The sequence below is a fragment of the Selaginella moellendorffii genome, unplaced genomic scaffold (assembly GCF_000143415.4).
Source record: "Selaginella moellendorffii unplaced genomic scaffold, v1.0 SELMOscaffold_12, whole genome shotgun sequence".
NCBI lineage: Eukaryota > Viridiplantae > Streptophyta > Lycopodiopsida > Selaginellales > Selaginellaceae > Selaginella > Selaginella moellendorffii.
Window position 1 is genome coordinate 2,723,908 of NW_003314273.1, and position 26,542 is coordinate 2,750,449.

The 26,542-nt window shown below is 46.4% G+C and overlaps 8 protein-coding genes and 2 non-coding genes across 14 annotated transcripts in view; 2 read left to right on the plus strand and 8 right to left on the minus strand.

The window, feature by feature from the left end:
• The window catches only part of LOC9660052 (cytokinin hydroxylase), a 1,953-nt gene extending 1,163 nt beyond the window's left edge, over positions 1-790 (minus strand). Inside the window, exons 1-3 of the mRNA XM_024674212.1 lie at positions 468-790; positions 182-408; positions 8-137 (exon numbers count right to left, since the gene is read on the minus strand). Of these exons, the coding sequence (XP_024529980.1) occupies positions 8-137; positions 182-408; positions 468-738 (628 nt within the window). The 5' untranslated portion in view covers positions 739-790. The remainder of the gene's footprint in view (positions 1-7; positions 138-181; positions 409-467) is intronic.
• A 7,362-nt stretch (positions 791-8,152) lies between these two features.
• On the minus strand, positions 8,153-10,303 carry LOC9646692 (E3 ubiquitin-protein ligase At1g12760). The gene is made up of 5 exons (XM_024674499.1): positions 9,438-10,303; positions 9,235-9,354; positions 9,001-9,133; positions 8,760-8,936; positions 8,153-8,652 (listed from the first exon to the last, which is right to left on the minus strand). The coding sequence occupies exons 1-5, from the start codon at positions 9,953-9,955 to the stop codon at positions 8,452-8,454; spliced, it is 1,149 nt and encodes a 382-aa protein (XP_024530267.1). The 5' UTR covers positions 9,956-10,303; the 3' UTR covers positions 8,153-8,451.
• Positions 10,304-11,243: 940 nt separating this feature from the next.
• Positions 11,244-13,916, minus strand: LOC9646693 (transcription factor TGA2.3). Its single transcript, XM_002969590.2, has 12 exons — positions 13,391-13,916; positions 13,261-13,328; positions 13,102-13,169; positions 12,964-13,025; positions 12,812-12,910; positions 12,695-12,745; positions 12,556-12,615; positions 12,400-12,477; positions 12,268-12,322; positions 11,914-12,185; positions 11,607-11,846; positions 11,244-11,551 (listed from the first exon to the last, which is right to left on the minus strand). Exons 2-12 carry the CDS (start codon positions 13,272-13,274, stop codon positions 11,405-11,407), a joined length of 1,146 nt encoding a protein of 381 aa, XP_002969636.2. The 5' UTR covers positions 13,275-13,328; positions 13,391-13,916; the 3' UTR covers positions 11,244-11,404.
• A 487-nt stretch (positions 13,917-14,403) lies between these two features.
• On the plus strand, positions 14,404-18,133 carry LOC9646694 (urease). Of its 4 annotated transcripts, XM_024674238.1 has the most exons (17): positions 14,404-14,564; positions 14,618-14,688; positions 14,738-14,783; positions 14,840-14,945; positions 15,010-15,152; positions 15,214-15,324; positions 15,448-15,611; positions 15,680-16,043; positions 16,102-16,350; positions 16,408-16,545; positions 16,614-16,705; positions 16,767-16,896; positions 16,953-17,111; positions 17,199-17,369; positions 17,424-17,558; positions 17,649-17,720; positions 17,793-18,133. In XM_024674238.1, exons 1-17 carry the CDS (start codon positions 14,439-14,441, stop codon positions 18,012-18,014), a joined length of 2,499 nt encoding a protein of 832 aa, XP_024530006.1. In that variant the 5' UTR covers positions 14,404-14,438; the 3' UTR covers positions 18,015-18,133. The 4 variants fall into 4 exon arrangements, with proteins under 4 accessions (XP_024530006.1, XP_024530007.1, XP_024530008.1 ...); XM_024674239.1 differs by lacking the exons at positions 14,404-14,564; positions 14,618-14,688; positions 14,738-14,783 and having other exon boundaries at positions 14,847-14,945; positions 15,000-15,152; XM_024674240.1 differs by lacking the exons at positions 14,404-14,564; positions 14,618-14,688; positions 14,738-14,783 and having other exon boundaries at positions 14,847-14,945; positions 15,480-15,611.
• A 344-nt stretch (positions 18,134-18,477) lies between these two features.
• LOC9660053 (protein NRT1/ PTR FAMILY 8.1) lies at positions 18,478-21,540 on the minus strand. Of its 2 annotated transcripts, XM_024674243.1 has the most exons (5): positions 21,444-21,540; positions 20,585-20,758; positions 20,189-20,406; positions 19,540-20,081; positions 18,478-19,456 (listed from the first exon to the last, which is right to left on the minus strand). In XM_024674243.1, exons 2-5 carry the CDS (start codon positions 20,742-20,744, stop codon positions 18,538-18,540), a joined length of 1,839 nt encoding a protein of 612 aa, XP_024530011.1. In that variant the 5' UTR covers positions 20,745-20,758; positions 21,444-21,540; the 3' UTR covers positions 18,478-18,537. The 2 variants fall into 2 exon arrangements, with proteins under 2 accessions (XP_024530011.1, XP_002969637.2); XM_002969591.2 differs by lacking the exon at positions 21,444-21,540 and having other exon boundaries at positions 20,585-21,223.
• An 868-nt stretch (positions 21,541-22,408) lies between these two features.
• Positions 22,409-22,480, minus strand: TRNAM-CAU. Its single transcript has one exon. It is a non-coding gene; the product is annotated as a tRNA-Met (tRNA).
• Positions 22,481-22,509: 29 nt separating this feature from the next.
• On the minus strand, positions 22,510-24,228 carry LOC9646695 (secretory carrier-associated membrane protein 1). Its single transcript, XM_024674213.1, has 11 exons — positions 23,908-24,228; positions 23,787-23,852; positions 23,687-23,720; positions 23,514-23,636; positions 23,336-23,413; positions 23,174-23,267; positions 23,076-23,121; positions 22,942-23,009; positions 22,838-22,886; positions 22,699-22,764; positions 22,510-22,626 (listed from the first exon to the last, which is right to left on the minus strand). Exons 1-11 carry the CDS (start codon positions 24,226-24,228, stop codon positions 22,558-22,560), a joined length of 1,014 nt encoding a protein of 337 aa, XP_024529981.1. The 3' UTR covers positions 22,510-22,557.
• Positions 24,229-24,453: 225 nt separating this feature from the next.
• Positions 24,454-24,525, plus strand: TRNAP-UGG. Its single transcript has one exon. It is a non-coding gene; the product is annotated as a tRNA-Pro (tRNA).
• A 27-nt stretch (positions 24,526-24,552) lies between these two features.
• Positions 24,553-24,944, minus strand: LOC112346118. The gene has a single exon (XM_024674252.1). The coding sequence runs from the start codon at positions 24,932-24,934 to the stop codon at positions 24,632-24,634; it is 303 nt and encodes a 100-aa protein (XP_024530020.1). The 5' UTR covers positions 24,935-24,944; the 3' UTR covers positions 24,553-24,631.
• Positions 24,945-24,998: 54 nt separating this feature from the next.
• On the minus strand, positions 24,999-26,190 carry LOC9646696 (thiosulfate sulfurtransferase 16, chloroplastic). The gene is made up of 6 exons (XM_002969593.2): positions 25,862-26,190; positions 25,697-25,801; positions 25,558-25,631; positions 25,427-25,497; positions 25,309-25,362; positions 24,999-25,216 (listed from the first exon to the last, which is right to left on the minus strand). The coding sequence occupies exons 1-6, from the start codon at positions 26,089-26,091 to the stop codon at positions 25,142-25,144; spliced, it is 609 nt and encodes a 202-aa protein (XP_002969639.2). The 5' UTR covers positions 26,092-26,190; the 3' UTR covers positions 24,999-25,141.
• Between the last annotated feature and the right edge of the window lie 352 nt (positions 26,191-26,542).

Consider the following 26,542-nt stretch of genomic DNA (forward strand, 5'->3'; position numbering starts at 1 on the left):
TGTGAGCTTACGCACCTCTCCAGAGATTTCAATCTCGGGATTCTGCTGCATCGTAGCTTCACATTGATCAAGCATGCGAGATGCACACCCCGCGATTGGTACCGGTCATTTTCTGTGTACAGGAGAATCAGAAACACCTATCAGCGAGACATCATGAGAAGATAACAGTATGAATACCCACTTTAATACGTTCATGAAAGAATGCCGGTGCTACGAGTCGGCGGTGATGACTCCATTCCTCTCCAGTAACAGAAGCCAATCCACGACCAAGGAACAAGTTCGTGAACCGCAGCCGGGCCTCCGATTTATCAAAATGAGAAAACTTCTTAGACAAAACCTCCCTTACGATCTCAGGCTCCGAGACCGATATCCTTGGTTCAGTTCCCCACCAGAACACAAATCTCTTCCCTGGACCATGATCATCAGAAACGAAGCTTTGAGATTCATCAGGGATGACAAGAACATACCATATTGCTTCCGCCATTTGAGCAACGCAGGATGTACCCGATGGAAGATGTCGTGGCTGAAACTTTCCATGTCGTGATCCTTGATGGCGCTCCTCATGTTCTGGATTTCAGCTATTTGACCTACCATGAATCGGGGTGAAGGCCCCTGAATGCCCTCCTTCTTCAGCTGCGCCGCGATCGCCCTGGGGCGCCACCAGTAGACCGTCACGAATCGCCATAGTGCTGCAGTGAAGAGGACGATGCAAATGCTCAAGATCCATCTCCCTTCCATATGCTGGACTAAGAGTAAAATATGTGGGAGACATGCCAGGGCGAGTGCATTTAAACGAAGCAGATGGAGTGTTGTACACGTAAAGATCTATCCCTACGAAGCTACTTGGAACTGTCTGTTCACTCTTCCAGGATATACATCAAATTCAAACTAGAGTTTTAAATAGTTTATAAATATTGATATGGATATGCTTTATTTTGCCATTGGATTGAAAAAGCATATTTTAAATAATTCTAAATCCAAGCCATCAATCAGCATTATGGAATAGATTAGCAATTGCCTATCAAATGCTGGGTGGCTGGTGCCATTTCAAGAGGTTTGCTGAGGTTATCTATGTTTGTTTGATCAACACTAATCTAGCAAATAACAAAACCTAGACACAAGACTGGCACACCTTTTCCAGGCTGTGGTGAGCATTGAAAAAGCCTCCCATGCTTTGCATTGTGTCTTGACTACCACCAGCACTGCAGAAGCACAAATGAGCCCGGTTTATCAATCAACAATCTGAGCCGATCGTGTTTGTCTACTGGAACACTCTGAATGCAGAGAATGGGCAGGAAGATCTAGCTCTCTGAGTTTCTGAATAGGGCAAAGGATGAAGGAAGGTGGTTGTGTAACAGACGATGCAAGCTACTTCAAGGGCCTGGCCGTTGGAGAAGAAGGCAAAGAGCTCAATGGGAAGCTTGTCAAAGTTTTGGAGAATACAATGACGCTTGGGCTGTGAGAGGTGGATGGGGTTTGCAAGCTATGGCTTCGAGAACTCACATTGGGCTTGTTCTCTCATGTAGAAGAATAGGGACTACAAACTCTTGATGGTTCTAGCCACGTTGAAGGCTAGCTCTGGCTCTAGCTCTGCCGCTCGATGGCGTCCACAAACCCAAATGGACACATCTCAAATGTCTACAGCACACAAAAGGCCAGATTGCTGTGGTTCAAGGCCAAATTAGTGGCCGCTGTTATTGATTGTATGGCCAGCCCATTAAGACACTTGCGATCTAGCTACTGACACCTACAACCGGCACAAAGTTTCTTCTTCTTGATTGTCACACTAAAACTACAAGAAAAAATGCTCAATGTCAACACCTAACTTACTTTCTTGGTCTATATCCTAGAAGCTCTGAATTAATTCTAGTGTTAGTCAACCAGAAGTAAAAGCATCAGGCTGTGATGTAGCAGCCATAGAAGTGTCGATTCCAAATGACTGTGGGCAATCCTAAACTTTATGTGGCATGAGCCCAGCGACAATTCTCGGCATGATCATCCTTCATCACCACTCAATGATGCTAAGAGTACATGTTATTGGGAATGGATCCAAGGCAGTGGGCAGATTTCTCTTGTCCTGGGTGCAATGTGATTCCTGGACCAACATGTGTCTTCTCTAATCCATGGCTTTCACCCATAACACCCAATGAGCTTCTTCTCTTCCAGCCAACATGCCCATTATTGATTGGCCATCCAACCATCAATGTGATTTTTCCCACAACCATGGCTACCGACCCTGGCCCAGGCCTAGGATCCAATGGCTTTAGCTAGTAAGAGTTGCTAGATAGGATTGTAAGGACAATGACAATGGACTTATCCCTGGTCAGCCAAACCCTCTTGAAGAAAACCATTAAACAAGATAAGATGCATGCAAAAGGAAATGGATAAGACTGTAGATATAGGATCTGCTACTGTGTGAGATCATTTGGGCTGGAGAGATGTTGACTTCTGCCAGGGTATCCAGGGGGAGAGGTCCTTCGTCTCCCCACCATTTGTATACTAGCACAGGCACACACATTTGCACTAAGTTAGAGAATCTAGTGTCAATCCAGTATGCAAGGAAGTAGATCATTCTTCAATGGTCTAAGCAATCATGCTTAGCACATACCATGAAGATCCCCATGCTTGAGTGGTGCAAGCTCCTAGGCCTCCATCTCTAGCATTGGGCATTACTGGTCCATTGCTATCCATTGGACCATAGGGAAAGTTAAAAAATAAAAAATGTTTATTGTAGTTTGTTTTTTATGTTTTAAGGTGTAGTAAAAGAGGAGTTAGTTGATATAAAGCTTCTTTGTATACAATATTGATGTGTAAGCAATTAAATTTTCCATTCTACTTTAGTCACTTAACTACACATTCGACCACTTCGAGGAGTCTCACTCATAACCTCTATAAGTTTTATTCTGGACTTAAGGCTTGCTAACCCCAAGAATGGCATCCATGCCACTCAACCTTTGCACTTGGTCCAAATGCTCCACGTGTCCAATTCCATAACCGACACCCAAAGGTACCACCGACATATCAGCCCGTTATGCTAAGGCCATGCCCATTCACATTTGTTACACCAATGATCCAACACCACTTACATCACAATTCCATCTCTCAAAGATTAGCCATCCATCCATGAGTGATCATCCTAAACATTCTTTAGCATCTTTAGAATGCTCGTAAATATGGGGAATAGCTTTCCCCAATATCTCTTTTTCAGTCCCTACCAAGTTCTTTTCTGTCCATGGTTGCATTTATCAATACTGCCACTGGGTCAAGATCCATAGGCCTGACCACTATATTCAACTGTCTTCTAGGACTTCCTCACCATGTGACTGTATCCTTGGTCACTACACCAAAGGACTGTTCTTCTTCCTTTCCATAATCCAGAACTTTCGAACAACATTTTGGAACACTATAGCTCTATGCAAGCCTCATAGGTACTCTCTCCACCTTCTGCCTTTGAATGCTCTAGCCATGGGGCTAGAGCGAGGTTTTGTTAAGCCACACTAGGTATCTAAGTAGGTAGTGCCACCCACATTTGGACTGGGAGCATCGACCATTTGAGGGGGGGTTAGAGCTGGCTCTTGAACACTTCACCAAGCTACTCTACTTATTTATCCATATTCACTCTAGTTTTGGATTCCTTAGTGGACATATTATCACCCAACACATGGGCATAACTTTCTTAAGTCACACTAACCTTTCCTAGCCAAATTGGCTCCACTAAGGCCCAACCCCCTCGCACCCCCACACACACACACATTGTATTTAGACTCAAACTCAGACTCAGACTCGGTCTCAATCTCGATCTCGGACTCAGACTCGGTTTCAGTCTTGGTCTTAGTTTTGGTCTTGATTCCATCTCGGGTTCTATCTCGAACTCCATCTCGGGTCCATCTCAGGTCCATCTCAGACTCCATTTCGGGTCCATCTTGGACTCCATCTCGGGTCCATCTCAAACTTCATCTCGACTCCATCTCGAATCCATCTCAGACTCCATCTCGGACTCATTTTCTAGAGAATCATTTATTACTTGCTTTGAGCTCATTCCTTGAGCCCTTCTTGAGAGTTCCATTCTCACTTTTGACTTTTCAAGTTGAAGCTTTCAGTCCAAACGTGTTACACTTGTTTAGCTTCCGCTTCAACCACTACCACATGGCACCCTTTTGGCTCCACTTTGGGGTTTAGGGATTTGTGTCTCATATGATGGTGAATGTTGATGAATTGAATGAAATTAAACGGCCTTATGTATGAGTTGTGTCAACTTGAATTGCAAGTTGTTGTGGTAATGTGCATCTTAAAAGTGCAACATAGAGCTACCCATCAGTAAAGATTAGTTGGAAGTAGATGCCTCTACGATCAAATGTTTGATATTGGCACTTTGAAATTGTCAAGTAGTATTCAAGACAAAGAGGAAATTGTTTTTAAGACATATAAAATGGAACATTTAAATTAGAGGGTGTTAAGTTAATGCATGGGATAAAAGTTCTAGTACCTTTAAATTCATCTATAATTATTTCATAGTTCTAAACTTTAGGCAAATTTCTTTTGACCATTAATCAAGTCCCATTGCATAATCCAATTGTTGGAGACATGTTTCTCAGAAAAATACCTATACAACCTTCAATTAGTATCAATTTGTATAGTGGCAGTCTAGAGGAGTGATAGAATTTAGAAATTCAATTGGGAAATCTTTAAAATATTCAGTATCAATGGAGTTAATGCTAGTGTAAATTTGATACTATTTTAAAATTGTTGAAGGAGTCACACTTTTTTTATGAAGAAGAATAATACATAAGTGATACAATTTGGTATTTAGAGGAGATATTGAGTATAATCAAGGAATAACCTTTTTATTTTTCTGACATTGCCATACATTAGCAGATTTATTAAAAACATAATATAAAGGTATTTGAACATATATATATATTGTTTTGCATTTGGATCATGAATATTGAATTCCAACCACCCTCACACCACAGCATTTCATCTCTAGAGCTCTTCTGACCAATGGGTATTTGATCATTATCCCCTTGGACTAACTATCACCCTACCACCATAATGAAGGCTATCATCTTTGTCCCCATTGTTCCCCATTTACAAAATCAATGGTGAACGTTTTGCACTTTACTAGCAACGGGTGGCAAAATTGTGGAACTCTAATATTTCTTCTATACACCTACCAAGCATGCTTTATTGCTCTTTTGTGTCATCACCATAGCTGCCTAATATATTTTCCCATAACGCAAGATAAATCACATTAGTAGGTCCCTAAGAGTTGTTTGGTGGGATGACAAATGTGGTCAACTTCATCGAATTAAACAACAAAAAGTCAAACAAAGTGCTTCTAATGTAGCAATTTTCCAGCAATATTTTCAATGACTATGTAAATGGAAATAACACTAATATTGTATTCAGAAGAACTTAGAGAATGTACGGCAATTTTAAATATCACTTCATAAAACCTCCAAGATTTTCAAAAATCCTGTAAATCCCATCCTTCTCAACAACATTAAGATTTGGGTGAACTACTTTAGACAGCTTTACACTCAGCACATAAAAGACTCTACCACTTCCCAATCACAAGCTCCAATCCAATTTAGTAAAAATGACATTCTCACTACGATTGATCGTCTTCGCAAACAAAAAGCCCTACATACCTGGGGTCTCACAGCTGAATTGCTCCAAGCATATGACAAGAAGTTCCTAGCATGCATACTCTGCCCAATCTTTGAACAAGCAGCAAATGAAAATTTCCCTTAATAATGGACTTTAAACCATGTAAATCTGGAGATTCTATGGTCCAAGAAAATTATCAAACCATTATGGTGAGCTATCTTCTCCATAATTCTAGAGCATCACCTTGTCTCTTGGAGTGAGACCAACTCCAAACAAGTTGCTGGCTTTCAACCTAAATTAGATCATCTCCATCACACTGTGAACTGTGTATGAATGAATGATACACAAGAAGAAGAAATTGTTTTATTGCTTTATAGACTTTTGTAAAGCATTAAAGCATTTGACATAATCCCATGAAAGGAACTTTTTCAGTGACTTTGAGAGCCAAATATTCCACCAAAGTTGGTATAGGCCATTCAACAACTCTATATAACAATACTTGTAGAATATCCAGGAAGTCGACCAGTGGAATGCATAATAAGCAAGACTGTCCCTTATCCCCTATGTTGTTTAGATTGTACATTGATATTTGAAACACTTCTTCACGACGAAAATCTTTTTGACATTCTACCTCCTCCTATATGCAGGTGATTTGCTCCTGTTTTCCACAACTCGTCAAGGCCTCTAGCACCAGCTAGATTTTCTTGTGACCTTCTGATAAACTACTGGTTTATTTGTGAACCTTATGAAAACATAGATCATGGTATTTGGTCATCCATGACAACGAAGTGACAACAATGACCTCCATTACCAACACCACTTGCTGGTCAAAGTAGAAAATTACAAGTATTGGGTATATGGTCCACCACAAGAATCCCTAGAAGGCTAGGACAATAGAATGCATTCAAGGAGCCACAAGAGCATATTACTCACTCCAGAGTGATCTCAAGCAAGCTTTGGAGGAGGACAAGAGAGATCCTTGCTACTACTGCTACCACTGCTGCTGATGCTAGCATATTTGTTTCAAGCGCATTGGCAGTGAAGCAGAGCAGCAAGGATTCTTGGTATTTTTGATAGGATGCAAAGTGATCACTATCCTCACATATGCTAGGGAGGTTTGGGGTCTTGGACTACCACGAATGATATAGAGATAAATGGAACAACTTAACCGTTGGTTCCTGAATATTGAATTTGGCTGCAACAAAATAGCAATTGGGATCTTAATTATGGAATTTGGCTTGCTCTTGATTAAACTCCAAGTATGAAAAAACACAATGCTACATCCTCAACCTCATATGCACTATTCAAGATAAAATGGTCAAATATGTTGTCTCAGATTCTATCAACCTCATTAGAGATAGCAAAGGTTGGTGGCACAATCTTCACTCTTGGACAAAAGATTTGGGCATGGATCTTGAGGCCCCCCTCCACGAAAATACTACAACAGTCCCAAGCCATTGGCTTGAGTGAGCTTTCTAATAATGGGGGCTTAATATGATACAAGATTCCAACACTATCTATTAGCTATCAACCTGCAACAATTTATTGGTATTGCTATCGGGACGACACCACTGCAGAATCCTGGCATGCTATTGAGTGGGACAACATCGCCTGCACTCAGAAGTTGGTAATTATGAGGGATGCAAGTTACCCTGAGAGGACTGAATCTGTTATTTATGCGCTGAAGACATTGAAACTGTCCTACACTTCACTCTGCATTGCATTGCATACAAACAACAATGGCACAAAGAACCGGTCCTCAATTTTGAGCTGCCCCTCCCTCTTGTCCTCCAGCAACGGCAACACTAACGACTTTGTGAGTACCCATTGCCACCACAAACCTGCATGATGAGTTGCTTGCCATCCTTGAACCTTTGAACCTGCATGTCCCCAACTCCACACCAGCAGTACATAGGATTGAAATAGCTGTTATAATTACTATTAGATAAAATGATGGTGAATGGTATTTCTTCACCACACAAATTAATTTATTTGTTTTTTCCTTCAGAATTGGAGCTATGAGCACATTGACAGAAACGTAACAGGACAAATTCACATTGACAGGTTCAATGCTCCCAATTTGAATCGATTTTATTTCCTTCTGTCAAATAGAGCTGGGGCTTGGGTAAAAACCTAGTTTTTCAATGTCAGTATAGCAAAAGGTCGGAAAGAACCACCCATCAAAAACTGCAAACACACCTTTGAGTGAGTTCCTTGGGTTCAGTTCAGACACTAAAAAAAACTCTAACGTGTTCATTTTGGACAGCTCCAGATCCTAAGCAGCTGAAATTTCTCTGTTTGCAAAGCTTTGGAAGCTTACGGCCCCTTTCTGTGAGTTATGCTCGATGATACAGGCTCGATATGCAGGATCGTTTACAGCGGATCGAGACAGCGGATCGTTTACAAACGCATTCTATGCTTGGGTGGCGAGATATACTTCTTTACTGCCACCCATCCAGAAGTATATACGTGTAAAACTACACCAATTTTTTGGTTTTTCGATCGCTCAAGTTCATCTTTCTCTACTTACAATGAGCACTGATTTGTTTAAACATGTTTTAATTCGGATACTATCTGACAAAGATCCCATTCTGAGAGGTTTTAGGAAGCATTCTTTCAAATGTAGAATTTCTCATCGGTGGGTGCTTTCTTCTTTGAGGCTGGAGGATACTGGGTTGAGCTGTGAGCCAGCTGAATTTGATAACATCAGAGTTTTGTACAAGAGAATTAGCAGCAGCAACACAAGCTCTTGAAGCAGCCTCCAGCGTTTAATCTGTCAAAATTCTGATCCTCTGCTCCATGGAAGAAAAGCTGGAGCTGGTTGCTTGTTTGCTGCTTGCTTCATACCTCGTCTTCACCACCAATGGAATCGCTGCGCCTGCTGCTGCTGCTACTCCGGTGGATGATGTTGTACTTGCACAGGGGGCAAGTAGCGTTTATCCTCAGCCACTTGACAATGCACGAGCCATGGAAGTGGTGATTGCAAGGCAACTCACGCAGCTCCGCGTCGTCTTCGTACGAAGACAGGCATATGCAGCACTCCTGAAACACAAACAAAACAGTCAATTCCAGCAAACACAAGGAAAAAAGAAAAACCAAATTTTGCGAAAAGAAACAAGCGATTAGCAGCACACCAACCAGCCACTTACCGCATCCTCGGCAGAGAGCATGCGCTGAAACAGAGATTCCGAAGAGCACATGACTCCACCAGCAGGCAGTGCTGCCTTGTCCTCTTCGTCTGGTTTGGTGCTACTGCAACTGGGACTTTTCACCCTCTTGAACTTGAGGGTGGGCAATACGCTGATGTCCTCTTCGGAGGCACCCTCCTGCGTGTGAAGGAAATCCGTCAGCCTTTCGCTTGTACTCAACCAAACAACTAAACAAACGTACCTGATCCACAACAGCGTAAAGGATGGCAATTATACACGGAAGGCAGCAGCAAACGGCAATGCCTATCATACAAGCCAGCGCGACGCAAAACACCACGAAAAAGACGTCGAAGGCCAAGAACACGATGCACAGCCTGCAAGCAAAGTTAAACAAGAAGTGAGTAACGCTCGTCGAGCCATGGCATCTCACAAACAAAGGCATTGAATGGAATGCGAGCGAGGAGGAGTTAATTACCAATAAACTCGCGGGGAGCTCTGGACCAGAGCCTCGCTTCCGGCAGTAATCCAGTAGAATCCCACGACCCACCATACGAACGAAAACATGGTGTTTGCAGATTCCAGCCGTTTGGCCAAGCTGCAAAAAGGAAAAAAGGAAGAACCAGTTAAAAGCCTGTGCTTTTCTTCATTGCTCAATGCTAGCTAAAGAAGAAGAGGTACCTGATGTGATCGATCTCGTTGTCTTCCATGTCCTCCAATTCCATCCCAGCCCCGGAAGATCGCCTCCTTCGCCGCCTCCGGTACTCACTCACAACGCACGACATGTGGAGTACACACTGTAGAGCGTATCCCAGCACCCAAATGCGAAGAGGAGTGCACGGCTGCTCGCTCTGGCTGATGACGAGCACCACTAGAGCCACCGTGACGAAGGCCAAATTCCAGATCAAATCCAGGACCACCACCGGCCGCGAGTAGGCCCAATCGCTCTGCCGCTCGTCAAGCTGCTCGACCGCTGTCTCGCGGACGAGAATGGACGATTCTCGCATCACCCTGCCACTCCCGGCGTGGCGGAAAAACCTCGCGGCTCCCTGTATCCTACCTCTACCGCTACTTCTCCTCCATTCTTCCTCGCCGGAGCCACTGCTGCTGGTGCCCGCCCCTAGAAGTGGAGACATATCTACAATCACGGCCGGCGTCGATCCAGGCGGAAAATGTAGCACGGAATCCCCGCTCTCCATGATCCTTGTCGATCGATCGATCGATATTACGGCTTGTCCGAGCTACTGTACTCCCAGATGAGGCGACCGGGGCGAAGAACTGGGAGAATCGATCCCCAAGAACACGAAATCCCGGCCTGGCCCCCGGAATTGGCCGATCTTTGATCCCGATCTTACGAGCCAAGCCTGCGCGCACGCGAATTCCATCACTCGCGAGTCACATTTCCCGAATGAAACCGATCGATCGATCGACAGTGACCTCCACACGCCGCCAGCGTCCGCCTCCTGCCAAGAACAAAGCACTCACGCCGAAGTCCTCGTCGAGAAGGAAGATGGAAAGCCCTAGGCCTTCTTGGAGCCACAAAGTCCGCCGCGGCCACCTCCAATGCCGCCAGGCCACGTCGGACGTGGGGCAAAGATGTAGCCGTTGGGAGTGTGCCACGTGGCGAGCAATTTCCTCATGCTAAACCGTACACTCCATATCATAGCGGCATACTTTCTGGTTGCTTTCATGTCATTATGGCGAGGGTTCTTTCCAGGCCTGATTTTTCTTCCCATTTTTTAGGTCAGCTTTTGGGAGCTTTCTATAAAGATTATTTTTTGGGAGCTCGTTTTTCTAAAGATATTATAAAGGATTTTTAGTTCATCCAAATCTTGTTGAGTCTAAACAATGCTCCAAGGATTTTTCCACAGATCCCAGGCAAAATGTCAAGAGACGTGGTATGACAATGTTGGCACACATAAATTAGACTGGGAACGGATGGAGGTCTCTTTCACATCCATCTTTGAAGTTTCTTAGAATGTTTGGTGGGAATGATAGGGATTGGGAACAACCAGCTGTGATGAATTCCTTTGAGAAATACAATTTGCCCCAAGTCATGACAATATTGTTAGGTTTGAGGTGCATGATTGAACACTTTCATATGCATTCCCCAAAGCAAAGCCCAGTTGCACCACTAGAAGACTTTTCCAAAAAAAAATTCAGAAGCAGTTGCACCAGCCAGGAAGACATTTTTTTTGTTTTGTTTTGTTTTTCTTTTCTATTTAACTGCTAGAGCGGCATGAAACATGAGTTGCTTCAGAATATGTACTGAGAAGTTTTGAGAAGATGCGCTTGTCTCACTCTAGGCTAGTTCTCAGTCAGACTGGAGGGTTCACGAGTCTCGGAATCAAACTTTTCTGTGTGTAAACAGAACAACTTTGGTGGCAGCAAAAAGAAGCCAACTTTGAAAGGTTCAAAGCTTGGACATACTTCTAGACGAAGAGAGAAAGCTTCACTGAAGTTTCTAAAGAGCTGAAAAATATAATAGGAGAGAAACTTAAGCATACCTTATATTTACATGGAAGGATTACAATATGGAAAGAGTTGTCTACTGCTTGCTATCGCTAGGCTGCTCCACTACCGATTGTACAGGCACAAGAAAAGGAAAAAGCGTAAGAATTTGCGTAAGCCTACCTCCTACTCGGGACTTATTCTCGTGGCCTGGCAGCCCACAATGAGCTCAGCGCTCTCAATCGTCCAAAGTAGTCTCCAATCGCTAGAAAGGCTCTCGCCGCTTGACGAGTCGTCAATATCCTGTGCATTTGCTGGAGCGTTTGATGCCGAAGATTATCAGCCTGGTAGAAGGAAAGTTGAGATAACAATGGTGAAACCACAGATACATCACATCACCTGGCGAACAAAGTTCTCGAGCGTTCCCAGCTTTCCCATCGCCATCGCCATTTGTCCCATATAGTTGGCGACATTCGACGCAGCGCCCAAGGAGCCAGTCGCCAGAGTGTCCGCGAGTGACTGCTGCAGTGCCTCCATCCCCTGGGAGAGAGCATCCTCGGCCTGCTGCGACGACTGTTGTAGATTACAAATCCCCATGAGCTGCTGTTCTGTAAGGGGTTCAAGCTGAGGTATAAGTATCTGTGGTGTCACACAAAAACGTTAAGCACTTTCGAAAAAAACGAGGAAAAGAAAGACACAGCAGCACCTTTAGAAGTTCTGAAGGCCGGAATCCACCCATCCACATGAAGCACCTCTCGGCAGGGGTCTTCCACATACCGGAGACTAGATGGAAGACATCCGACTTCGCAGCAGCTGTTTTCAGCCGAAATATCTCGTCGTAGTGGGACATGGCGGCGTCAACCAGGACCCGCAACTCATCGTCCGAGACATGAGCTTGCAATGACGTTCGTAGTTCGGTCATTTGTCGCTGTTGCTCCTCCAGCCACCGCCCGTACTCCATGTCGAACGCAGCAGCACCTGCACTTCCAACTGGTCAGCGCTGGACTCCAAAACCGAAAAACAATAGAAACAGAAAAAACCACATGACTTTAACGCGTACCGCTGCTCGCCGCCGCATGACTCTGATCGTTTGAATACCCTCCAAGATAGAATCCCTGCAAAAGGCCTCCGCATGGAATGTCTTTATGCTAAGCTTACGCAACGCGGACGTCAAGCCAAATGATAAGCGTACCTGTTGCCTGGCTCGTTGCAGCTCTTGCTCGAGTTGATTTAGCTTCACCCTGCTGGATTCCAGTTGCTGTACATAAGCCTTGAATTCACAGCCAGAGAAACCATGCTTTGTCAGAGGCAAGTTGGAAAAGACGAGATGATATTTTCAGCCCTTCACCTTTTTCCTCAAGCGGCTTTTCCGCGCGGCCTCGCGGTTCTGTGCAAGACGTCGAAGTGTCTAAATCACCAGCACGAGAAACAATGACACGATCAAACCCTGAAGTTGCTGTTGCAGCGAAATGTAGTGCCAGGCGTACCTTTGAGTCGAGATTTTTGGTGGACGATGGAGTTAATGGTCCATCCTCGGACTGTAACGTACACACGAAAACAACGGACTCGTGAGACTCTCAAGTGATACAACATCGATTTCACACTTTTTGATCGCCATCGTCGGTAGAATTTCCCTTCTGCGGACTGCTATCGGCCATGAGCGCGTCTTCCGATCGGTGCAACTGCGAGGCCACCGATGTAACCTGGGAAGACAAAATATCAAAACCACTCAGACAGACTTACGTGTTTGTTTCACCTTGCTTGAACAATCTACGACAGTGGTGATAAAAGCGGCTGACTGGTTCAAGACGGTGGAGTCTAGCGAGCAATAATTGATATGTAAGCGAAGACGGGAGGAAATATGAGAAGATTTTTGGTTTTTATGGAACCTCACCTTGTTGACTCAAGGAGGCGGAATCATAAACTCCAGAGCCGATTTTGGAGTCCCTACAAATGGCACCCCTGTTGGTTGGTTCCATCCGATTCCACACACGAAAAAAACCAATCAATCAATCCAAAAGACCCACTCTACAAGTAGCTCTGCTTTGCTTACAGCAATTGCTCCATGTACTGTTGCTCCCCACGAATCCAACGTCAAGAGCTTCGCAATTCCATGTCCTCCTGTGGCAAGCAATAAGACCCAGCACATTCTCGTTAAAGCTCCTCATGCCACCACTTCTTACCTTTGGAAGTTCTTGGTCTCATAATTCTCGCGGCCCAGTGTTCTTCATCCCAGCTCCCTGCCGATGGGAGAAATCGCTAGCGACTGTAGAGAGCGGAGAGGAGAGAGTTGTAATCGCGAAGCACTGTGTGATTAAATTACTTGACACCCTTTTGACTTCAAATCCCTCCCCCAAGCCATCACATTTGCTACCTCACGCTGACATCACGAGCTCCAGACACACAAAGTTTCCACGCACAGTCTCCGCGAGGAGCGGGCGAGAGAAGGATGAGCGAAACCTGATTGAGCGAATCCCGCGATGATCGACCGATGCGCCGTCTAGCGCCGCTGCTGCCGACGACGAATTCAGCCGCTGCTCCCACTTGCGCGGCTTTGAAATCTTCGCGTGAACAGGCGCCCGGGCGTGGAAACCCTAGCTACACAAGAGATTCTTCGCCCTTGTCCTTGTCCGCCATAGCCACGAGAGAGAAGGAAGCTGAAACAATTTTCCTGATTGGTAATAAAAGTGGAGTAACTAATGCAATTATCTGCCTCCGTTTCTTACCTTTACTTGGGGCCCATACATGCCCGTGCCATGGCATACGCCGCGCATCCGGGCCGTCCATGCCACAGCGCTCGAGATTGGTCGGCCGCGATGGCGGGAAAGACCCGATGGGCATGGTATGAAACGGCCATTCAACTGTAGTAGGAGGACCCTTCATGCACGTCGCAGGGACGAGGTCTCTGGCAAAGAGGATACGGCCGTGACGTCCCGTCAAACAGCACCACGGGACAACGCACGTCACATCATGACTGCGATTGCCAGCAGCACACACGCCACGTGTCCTCTACTAGTTAGGTCAAACGCTTTTTCTAGGTGGAAGCGGGGTTAGGGCTAGCTAAAGAGGTCGGATATTCCTTCCTGCCAGAGAATATGCTTCATGTTTTGAATTTAGGTTAAAACTTCTGGATGATTGAAGCACAATAGTTTTTTAACCATATTCATGGTTTGACTTATTGGATAGAAATCCTAGTTTAGGTCTCGAGTGTGCTCAGAAGAGTGGAAAAAAATGAGGCTGGGACCAAAAGAGATTGACAAGCTGTTGCTCCATGAAGCTGGGTTTTTGGCACAAAAGAGACTTGCTCGTGGGTTGCCTCTAAATTACCCCGAGGCTGTGGCTCTCATTGCCGCACAGGTATGTGTTTAATGTGGAGCTTTTCTCGCGGATTAAATCGATAAGAAAACCAGGTTTTGGAGTTCATCCGGGAAAATAAGAGTGTGGCCGAGCTCATGGATTTGGGAAGACAGCTTTTGGGAAAGTAAGCTTTTGATAATATTTTTCATGGATTGATCTGGAAATTTTTGCAGGAGGCAAGTTCTTCCGGAAGTGGGGCACCTCCTGGAGATGGTCCAGGTATTTTTTTGCTTTTTTTTTTCCCGAAGGTTTTATGGTTTTTGGATGAAACGAAGGTGGAAGGGACATTTGCGGATGGGACTAAACTTGTAACTGTTCACCATCCCATTGTCAAGGAGAATGGAGACCTCGCATTAGCTCTCCATGGCTCTTTTCTGCCTGGTAAGTGCTTAAACTCGATCCGGAAGAAGCGCCTCGAAACAGAAGTTTTGGAAGATCTTTCCAGTTCCAAGCGTGGATGTTTTCCCCGAGTTTCAGGAGCAGCCAGCTCCAGGAATGCTGGTTCTGGCTCCGGGACACATTTTCATCAACGCTGGACGAAAGGGTCTCAAGCTTACAGTTTCCAACACTGCCGACAGGCCTATACAGGTAAGGTTGCTTCAGAAACACGCAAGAAATCATCAAAGTCTCTCTTTGATGCTGTACACAGGTTGGTAGCCACTATCACTTTGTCGAGACAAACCCGTACCTTGTTTTCGATCGAGAAAAGTCTTACGGCATGCGTCTCAACATACTCGCTGGGACTGCTGTCCGGTTCGAGGTACAATGAGTTGCTTGTCTTCATTTCTTCTCTATCGTTTTTGGTTCCTTTTCTTTTATTTTTTTTCTCGACACTGTAGATAATAGCATGTCAGTGTTTTTTTTTGTGCGTGTTCTTCGTCAGCCAGGTGAAACTAAGACTGTTGCACTGGTCAGCATTGGAGGAAACAGCGTTATCCGCGGAGGAAACGGTATCGCAGAGGGTCCAGTTGATTCGTCCCGACTTCCAAAGATCATGGAGGAGCTGAGCTTGCGGAATTTCGGTCACAAGCAACAAAACGATGCGTTGTAAGCTGTTTTCTACGTTTCCTAGCCTAGTTGTCGATGACCTTTTGTCAATTTTTTCTTCTCCTCAGGCCAGTGGAAGATGCGTCCTGTCCAATCTCTCGTGAAGTTTACACAAACATCTTTGGACCAACCACGGGAGACAAGATCAAACTCGGCGACACCGAGTTGTATGCGCAGATCGAGAAAGACTTCACTTTCTACGGGGACGAGTGCAAGTTTGGAGGAGGCAAAGTGATCCGCGATGGGATGGGACAAGGAACCGGCTACAAGGCCGACGAGACGCTCGACACAGTCATCACAAACGCTGTGGTGATCGACTACACGGGAATCTACAAAGCGGACGTAGGCATCAAGCATGGTTACATTTGTGGGATTGGAAAGGCTGGAAATCCCGACGTGATGGACGCGGTATCGTCCAACATGATCGTGGGAGTAAGTTCTTTTATCATCTTCTTCCTCGCTACTAAGTTTTTGGATCTCGACAACACAGGTAAATACGGAAGTTGTGGCTGGCGAAGGACTTATTCTCACGGCCGGAGGCATCGATTCCCACGTCCATTTCATTTGTCCCCAGCTTTCCACTGAAGCCATTGCGAGTGGATTGACAACTTTGATCGGAGGTGGAACCGGACCAGCTCACGGAACTTGTGCAACGACGTGCACCCCTGCTGTCGATCAAATGCGGCTCATGCTACGCTCCACCGATGATTTTCCAATCAACTTTGGCTTCACAGGAAAGGCAAGCGAATCGATCACATTTTCTTGTCTAGAGTGTTTACTAACGAGTTTTTCTCAGGGAAACTCGTCCAAAGTCGAAGGGCTTGACGATATAATTCGAGCTGGAGCTATAGGACTGAAACTACACGAAGATTGGGGTACTACTCCAGCTGCGATTGATCGCTGCCTCGACGTCGCAGATAAGTTTGATATCCAGGTATTGCGCAACCGTGAAAGAAGTTGTGAAGTTCTTTTTATTCTTCACTTTGTTTCGCTTCTTATCAGGTGACTATCCACACCGATACACTAAACGAATCCGGCTGCGTCGAGCACTCCATAGCAGCCTTTAAAAACCGGACGATCCACACTTATCACAGGTGGAACTTTTCTTCTCGTTTCACTTGTTTTTCCAACTCTGGAAGTGTCTCGTTCTACTAGTGAAGGCGCTGGAGGCGGCCATGCCCCCGACATTATCAAAGTTTGTGGCCTTCCAAACGTTCTACCATCGTCCACGAATCCGACCAGGCCTTTCACCAAGAACACGATCGACGAGCATCTAGATATGCTGGTAGGAGAAAAAAAATCGGTTTCCAGAGCTTCTAACCGGGATTTCTTGTCTGATAGATTGTCTGCCACCACCTGAATAGAAACATTCCAGAAGACGTAGCATTCGCGGAGTCCCGGATTCGAAACGAGACCATTGCCGCGGAAGATATTCTCCACGACATGGGAGCTATCAGTATGATGTCTTCGGACTCTCAAGCCATGGGAAGAATAGGCGAGGTAAGTTACTCGTTCTCGCAAACTTCTTGTCTTCTCTTTTTTTTACTTTTGTTTTGTTTTTGTTCTTTCCGGTTTGTACACGACTAGGTGATCACTCGATCGTGGCAGACTGCGCATAAGATGAAGCTGCAAAGGGGGCCTTTGCCGGAAGATCGTGAAAACAACAACGACAACTTCCGAGTGAGACGTTTCATCGCGAAATACACCATCAATCCCGCAGTGGCACACGGTGTGTCTCACATTGTTGGCTCCATCGAGGTCTGTGATCTTGTCTTCCTCTTCGATGAATTATAAAAAAGTGATTTTTACCAGGTTGGAAAGCTCGCAGACTTGGTGCTATGGAAGCCAGGCTTTTTCGGAGCTAAACCGGAGCTCGTTATTAAAGGTGGCGACGTTGCTTGGGCGCAAATGGGAGATGCCAATGCCAGCATCCCAACTCCAGAACCGGTAAAAAGTCCTTCCTTCGTTCGTGGATAGTTTTCTTTTCTTTTCTTTTCTTTTCTTTCTTACATTAACCTTTGATCATTAATGATACAGGTTATAATGAGACCAATGTTTGCAGCGTGTGGCAAAGCTGCTAGCTCGTCTTCCATTGCATTTGTGAGCAAAGTAAGCATCATATCACACAATTTTCCTCTCTGTGTCGATTATATTCTAAGTTTTCTTTTGTCTCTCTTTTAGGCTGCTAAAGACTTGAATGTAGGCCAAGCTTATGGCCTCACTAAAAGGATCGAAGCAGTGAAAAACGTAAGGAATCTAAGCAAAGCGGACATGAAACTCAACAGCGAGACGCCTTGCATCGAAGTGGACCCGGAGAGCTATGAGGTCACTGCCGATAACATTCCACTGGTATGCTCCCCAGCGGAAAAACTCCCACTTGCCACAAATTACTTCCTCTTCTAGCCATAGTGTTATTTATAGTACACTCAGCCTTTCTGCTCGAGCAGCGAACAAAGAAAGCCCAAGCTTGAATTATCATGTACAAGAATCTCAAATGATAGCACAATGTTGTTCTGGTGCCATGATGGTTGAATTGGAAGCTCCTCTCAACTTATTGAATGTGAAGAGCTCTTATTCCACGTCTTCCACATCCAACAGTGTAGAGCATATATAAAAGCGCAAAGTTGTTACAGCACTAAGGCTGGAAGCCGCCTGTCCTAAGTTGTGGGACGAAGAATCAATTATCTATTATTTTGATCTGATAAATAGCATGAAAGTATAAAAGTCAATAAAAAAAGACTCTGGACTTCTATTCACTTTGAGCTTGTGACGTGTCTTTGAAACTTTGAATCGGACATTACTATGGTGTAATACATGTGCTTCTGGGAAGTCTTGGTAACTAATGCTTGAGTAGAATTACAGTGACTTTGGAAAAAAGAGGTGATTTATAAGATATAACAAGAACTATCTGGTTTTTTCACGCTTGTTACTGAGATTCCAATGAGCTTTCTCTTGCGAGAGCCATGGTGGTAGTGCTGGTGATATCGGGATCGATTGATGATCCAATTCCAATATCTCCCACATTCTTGTAAGTATACCACCTGGCGCACAGAACATAGATTCCAAGATTGATGATGCTGAGAAGGGTGAGCAGCCAGTAAAAGTAATCAATGTGAGCCCTGTTGAGATTGTCATTGATCCAGTTGCTGTCAACCCCGCCACCTTTTGTACTTGTAAACTTGACCACCATCTCCACGAGCAAGCTGCTAATGAAGCTCCCAATGGAGATGGTGCTGAGATAGAGCGCGGCTCCAATGCTTCGCATGGAATCCGGGGCTTGATCATAGAAGAACTCGTTCTGGCCGACGGAGATGAAAACCTCGCAAACTCCCGTGAGCGCGTACTGCGGCAAGAGCCAGAATGCGCTCATCGGGACCGTCAACTGGGGGCGATCTAACAGCCCGTGTTGCCTGGCCACTCGCAAGCGCTTCATCTCCACCAGTGCAGCGATGGCGATGGAGACGGTGGAAATGACCTGCCCAATCCCGATGCGCTGGAGCATCGTGATCCCGCGCTCGTTGCCCGTAATCCGGCGCGCGAGTGGCACGAAGTAGCGGTCGTAGAGCGGCAGGATGATACAAATGGTGAGGGTGATGAAGAGCGGGAAGGAGGCGGCAGGGATCTGGAATCGCCCCAAATGCCGCTCCATGGTGTCGCCCTGGTTGAGGAAGAAGGTGCCCACCTGGGCGAAGACGCTGCTAAAGATGAGGTTCGTGAACCAGATGGGCATCACTCGCACCAGGAGCTTCACTTCCTCGACTTGGGTCACTGGGCACAGGCTCCACGGCTTCACTTCCTTGCTCTGCAGATCCTTCTCGCTCACCACCGCCGCCTTGTCCAGGAATCTGCTCGCGATCAATCGAAGTAAGCTAAGATTGTTCTTCCAAGCTAGAGCTAAAAGTTTCTTTAACTAGCTCGATGGACTTACGTGAATTCTTTGCTCCTGGGGAGCTTCCGGATGTGTGGGAACTGCGCCTCCTTGTCGCTCAGCTCGTACAGCTTCTCATCGTCGTCTGGAACGCTCGCATTCCACTTCCTGGTGGCCGCCACCAGGACCTGGGCGACGCGGGTGAAGGGACTTCCAGCGGGCTTTTGGGTGCGATAGTTTGATCTCCCGGAGAAGAAGAGGAGGGTGGCGAGGGCGACGACAGCAGCGGCGCCGCCCCATCCCCACGTCCATCCGTAAGTCACCTGGATGTAGACGAGGACACTGACCGAGAACAAGTTCCCCGAGCTGATGCTCACGAACCACCAGTTGAGGAAGGACATTTTGCGCTTAGATTCCTGCGGGTCTTCCTCGTCGAATTGGTCCCCCGCGAAGGAGGTGACGTTGGGTTTGATCCCGCCGGCGCCCAGCGCCATGAGATAGAGCGCAAAGTAGAAGAATCCCGACTGGATGGAGCTCACGGGCTGGTTTTGCTCGGCCTTGATGCCCGGGACGCTGACGGACATGGTGACGAGAACCAGAGCCTGCGAGGAGGATGAATCATCAAGATACCCAAAAGTTCACAATGGAATCTAGAAAGGTGGAAGGAACAGAGAGACAAGGATGGCATTTTGGAACTTGGGAGCTTTACCATGAGATAGATGCAGAGGAAGATGGACAGGGTGAGGTATCGGCCGAGGAAAGCGTCGCCGAGAAACGCTCCCAGGAGTGGCGTCAGGAAGAGAGTTCCGCTCCAATTGTTCACGTTGGTGGCAGCGTCTGCTCGATTCTCGTGGAGCTGCTGAAAGAGATAGTTGGCCAAGTTGGAAGAGATGGCGTAGTACGCAACTCGCTCACACACCTCGCAACCTGGTGATCGATCACAGAGACACACAAAGTTCCATCAGGAACAGGGAGGGGAAGATAAAGAGAAAAGTATTAGAAGAAAGATGGAGATGATCAAGAAAGAGGAGTGTAAATATCGCAACAGCATGAGAAGCGAGTGTTATTCCGTTTGTCGCAAAAGGTGAGTGGGACATTTGCTTACCGAAGATGAGCCAACAGGCTTTCCAGTTCCCGCTTGTCGATTTCCTCGACGGTCTGTTCCACACGTCGGTGGCATTGTTCGAAACCAAGTCGTCGGGCTCCACGAATTCATCGCTGCTAAACTTCTTCTCCTCCACCGCTGCTGCTGCTGCTGCGGCCATTCCGATCGATCGATCTGGCATCGCCAAGAAACAAAACACCCGAAAAATCGTAAGCTTTTCGACGAGAAACTCTATAATGTCTACGAGGAGCAAACAAGTTCTCAAGACTGCGAGCTTTGGAGGAGGACAAGAGAGATCCTTGCTACTACTGCTACCACTGCCGCTGGTGCTAGCATCTTTCTTTCAAGCGCATTGGCAGCGAAGCAGAGCAGCAAGGATTCCTTCTTCCCGGGATTCACAGAAGAAAATGGAAAAGTACGAGAGAACTGCCCGGGTTTGTGTTTGAATCTCAAGTGGGCGTTATAGAAGAGAGAAAAACTTCGAGCAGGAGTTTCAGTAGGATCCCCGCGGCTGTACCGGATGCAAACAATCATTTCCAGCCCAAAAGATGGAAGAAGAAGAAGAAGAAAATTCTTCGAAGCGAGCGAGCAAACGAGTGAGAGAGATGGAAACTAGCATGACACAAACATGCAATGCAAGAACACACCTCTCAGACCCTCTCACACACACACACACACACACACACACAGACACTCACACGCACGCTCACACCCAAAGTGTGTACAAGTGAGTTTAGTATGTCTTTGCTGGTACTATATAAGACTATCAAAACCAACCAAGATTGGAGAGAGGACAATCTATATGAGCCCAACACCATATAAATGCGTCTTCTTAAGAAACTAGGAGCCAAGATCTTACAGGAGATTGAACTGCTGTAGTCACGATTCGATGAATGGATTGGCAAGAAAAACACACGAGAAATGGAGTGGAGTTTGATCAATTGCGCTTAAGCTTGTAGCGAGCTTGGATCATAGGTTGTGTGACAAGAGACGTACTTATATACCATGCCAGGGGGAGACAAAGAAGGGACACCACTACGCTATAAACCAGCTTATTAGCAAAAGTTTCTAGCATAGAAAAGAGAGAGAGACAGAGAAACTATAGCATTTCTAGTGATTTGGTGCAATTCTCCCCCAAATTTTGAGGAAGTGGGGCTGTAAATTAATACGCGATCGCGATCGGTACAGATTCTTCAAACCGTGATATCACACCGGTACAAAAGCTTTGCCAGTGGGAATCGCATATTATGTTTGCTAGTACTGAATTTACATTAGAGATCCATATATTATGGAGAGAATTTTTTGCCAGCAACATATATAACACTGGGCTCATAACTTGGCTGGATCACCTCGTGGCTTTCGGAGGGACAGAGATTCTTTGCACCGACAATCAAATAGATCCCCCAAATCGTTGTCCTGCAATGGTGGAGCTTTGGTTGGTTCTCGCGGCTCTTGGCTTCAAATGCTGAAAGTTCTAAAAACACAGTCCTTGGTGGTTGTACGGATAGGAGTCTTCGTGCCACAAATCCTTTATCAATTATTTATTGGCATATCGCACCACCAGTTAGCTATAAAGGTAAATGTTTCAAGCTTCTATAATTTGGAAATGGCATGATTTCTTCAGAGATGCCAGCAGAAAATTAAACAGTGGTTTAGAAAGAACATGAAAAAAGAAAGTCAGCCAGCCCAACGATGCACACAACAAAAATCAAAACGAATACAAAAAAGATCAGTCAAACAAAGAAAAAAAAAGGTTTGAAAGTCAAGTTAGCAGTCAGCTCCGAGAACAAGGAAAAAGGGGGAAGCTTGATCTCTGAGCTAGAGTATCAGAGCCAGGTTTCGATCCTGGGACCTGTGGGTTATGGGCCCACCACGCTTCCGCTGCGCCACTCTGATAACGCAATGAAAAAATTTGCAAACGATATCTTCACATTCTGCAAAATTGACAAAGAAGATCCTTGGACGAACAGTTTTTAAGCTCCGCCGGATTGCCTCTTGGACTCCGCCGCCGCTCCGCTGTTTCGGAAGTAGCGGTACACTTGCTGCATGATTCAAAGAAGAACTCACGAGCGATTTAATCAGGATCAAACTTGCTTTTTTTTTTTCGGTTTTACCTGGAGTACCCAGATGCACAGCAACGTTTCCACGCAGAAGAGAGCAAAGCCGACGAGATAGAGGATCTGGAACATGAAGGTATCAATCAGCGAGTTGGCAAGAGAAAGAGTTTGCGTTTCCAAGGAACAGATTTTTTACCCCGACTCCAACCGTGTTGCTAAACACTTGCAGCGCTGGCAAGATACCCCTGTAAAAACGAGTCATTCGTGAATCAACGGGATAACCGGACAGTGATAACTCACGCAAGGGACTTCCCCTTGAAGACGATAGGGGGTCCAATTGACGCGACGATGCAAAAGCAAATGTGGACCTGTAGAGCTGGGTCTTAGCACTCATATCTTTCGAAAGAAACTTTGATATGGAAATCGTTGTGTACCAGATAGCAGAGGAAGAACCATCCAAACCGCAGGCCACTGTCGCTCCTGGAAAAGCAAACGAGCTGAAGAAACGTCCCGTGAGAGTGACACACAATACCTCATTGCATTGTACAGAGGTCGATACCACAGTCCATACGATCCGGGAATTCCAGCTAGCATGTAAATGATCGCGAGGAACCAGATTTGGACACCTGCGGCTCCTTGACTTTAGCACAGCAAGAAAGAAACAACCGATGATAACAGCAAGATTGTGATATACCGTAGGAGGAGCTGACGGTTTTGTGAGCCCAAGCTCCCGAGACAGCGATGAAATTCCACGCGAGGCACAACACGAAGCCTGTACGAGCGAGAGAGAGAGAGAGAGAGAGAGAGAGAGAGAGAGAGAGAGAAGGTTCGTAAAGCACAGGCTTTCGAAAGAAGCAAAAACAAAAACGAACCGAGCCAGCTCGCGAAAGCCATGTACTGTAGGCGTTGAAGATGCAATGGAATGTCGCGACGAATGTCATGGCGGATGATCGGGAAAAAGGGAGGCCAGTTCTTCTCCTCTAGAAAGATTCCAGCTGCATAAACTTGTTTATCATCCAAGACATAATAAATCTGGACAGCTTACCTCGCGCAGCTTGTGCTTCCAGCTTTCGCAGCTCCTGAAACAAAGTAAGCATTTCTCTTTAAGGAGGGAAGAAAAAAATTTCCAACAGAGGACTACTTACTTGCTCACGCCTGGTCAGCTGTTCTTCCTTCTCTTTGAGCTCCCGTTCTTTCTTCCGGATCGACTCCTGCCATGACGACACACGGCCAAAGCTCGAATCTTTTGCACGTAGGGCGGCTTACCGGGCGATCGGAAAGAGGTATTTCGTCGGTCGCGTCACGAGAAGAAGTAAATCTCTCCGCGGCGAGCGTCGGCAGCCTGGGGCCAGCCTGCTGGAACGAAAAACACAGGGATTTCAGCAAAAAGAACACAATGCCAGTCAAATCCGTGACATGCAGCGCCGGAGTGGCCGCAAGATCGCGGCGGCGAAGGCTAAGAAGCAAAAGAAGAGCTCGAAAGATCCCGAGCGAAGCTCGAGCGCGCGCGACACTCACCCCGAACGCAAAGGGATTGGCGCCTCCTCCATCGTCGTCCTCAAAGGGATTCTTGTCGACGCCAGGCATCTTTCCGCGGCGAGCTGCTCAAACCCTATCGAGCGTCGCCGCCAAAACAATGTATGAAAGAGAGACTCTTTGGAAGCACATTCTCAGCGAGATCCTTATTAGTGCGTAACAGGGATTAGCGCGTAATTAGGGCTCTTCCCGCGCGGGTTCAAATCTTTACTTTTTTTAACACCAAAGTCAGTCAAACCGGTGAAAATCACTAAATTGGCATTCTTATCAACGACCGGGCATTTGGTCTAGTGGTATGATTCTCGCTTTGGGTGCGAGAGGTCGCGAGTTCGATTCTCGCAATGCCCCTCAATTCTTAGTCATATTTTTAATTTTTTAAATTATTATTCATGTTTTTTAAAATTTTGTCTAGAAAGTTATTTGTAGAATCATCTTTCAAGCAAGACACAATCTTTTAGCTGCATGAGAATCCTCCAGGAACGTTGAGAGCGCAAGTGTTAACATAAGCATCAAAGTCGGACAAGCTGAGAGTTCCCTGGAGGAGGCTACAGAAGCAATCCAGGCTGAGCTCCTTGACCCTCGCGCAACACGCAGCGCTAGGTGAATTCATCAGCGTCCCGGCGCTAATGCACGGCGACACCTTGTCCTGGATCTTTGCTCGGTCCTCGCATTCGCCCACCACACCTTTCACCACCACCAAGAGCATCAAAGCCGTCACCAAAACCAAGAGCGAGAAGCTCTTCCCAGCGATCGCCATCTTCTTCTCTCTCGCTCTCTCTCTCTCTCTCTCGATGATCTCGATCCCTACAACACCATCACAATCTCCAGGAGGGAGGATGAGCAGACTTATCTTCACAAGAAACCCGCGGGGGCATGCGCGTTTCTCGTGGAGCTTGAGACTAGATACACAAGGATCGTCGACAAGTTCAGTGATCTCTCTAATCAATCACTGTTTACTTGGAGTTCATTTGCGGACGGGGAGATTGCTTTGGATCCAAGCACCGTAGCCGCCACCCATGTCCGTGACTCCAGTGAATCCCTGCCATGATCCATACGTAAGCCTCCCTTGAAAACAACTAGAAGAGAAAAAACAAAGAGAAACGACAAGCTCATTAAGGCTGAAGGAGATACCGAAGCAAGAAGTTCCGTGGCCGCAGCCATTGATCTTCGACCACTCTGGCAACCCTGTCAAAGAACACGAAACAGAGAGTTTGCATTGGTACCAAACTTTGTCTTCGCAAAATCATACCACTACTATCTCGTCGTCTTTGTTGAATCGTGCTGACACTTCTGGGACAAAGTCTAAGTTGGTGATCATGCCTACAGAGAAGAGGCTGTGAGTGAGCGAGCACTGCGAAAAAAGAGAGAGCTCTACTATACCCGTTCCAAATTTGTACATGAATGGAATATTGACAGCGCCCTCGACATGGCCGGCAGCGAACTCTTCCGGAGTTCTGGGAGATCATAAAATGATAGATCATGAGGAAGAACTAGGACGATTGATCAAAGTAGATCATACCTGACGTCGAGGTAATGGTGCCCAGCTTTGAGAAGATCATGAGCGACTTGCACAGGAACGCTGCTCACGGCCGATTCGGTGCTGCTGCTCCTAAGCGCTCGAAATCTTGCAAAAGAAAGAAGAACATGAGCTTCTCAAGCGGGCGTGACCAATTTACCGATTTACCTGTTCTGCCAAGAAGACATGCTCGATGATGATCCGTAAGCGCTGCGCACGGTCACTACTGGCATGCGATTGCTCGCCGCTCTGCCGCTGCTGGAGCATTCCAGAGAGAGATCGCGTCCTCTTAAAGATCCTCCGAGGGATGCCGACGGAAACCCTGAAAGCGATGATCTTGATCCACCGCCGCATGCGAGCCAAGAGCAAGAGGACGATCGAACAGTAGCCAGCGCCATGATTCTACCAAGAAAATTTCGAGGATCGAGCGATCGGCGCCAAAAAAGATGTTTGATTCAAAAATCTGGATGAAATAAGAGAGCTCAACTAACGGTGTTGCCCTGCCCCCTACTTGTTCTTTCGGGGCATCCGGGTATTTGTTTTTGCCACCGGCTGGAGCCGGTTACATGTGGATAAGGCTTTCCGCTTTTACGGGCTGCGGCCAGTCGCTCACTGATTGCGACCGGTTCTGGAGGGAACGTGAGCTAGTAAGCATGTTTCCGGATCAGAATGTCCAGCTCGTGGACTGGACTTTCCAGCTCATGGAGCCGCCGCCAGTGGATCCAAGCGATCCAATCGTGCAAAACGTTGTCCGAGGCGGCGAGGATCCACTCGCTGGCGGAGAAGATCTTTGCCAGCGACGACGCCCTGATCGTCACGAAGCTCATCGAGATGCATGGCAAATGCGGG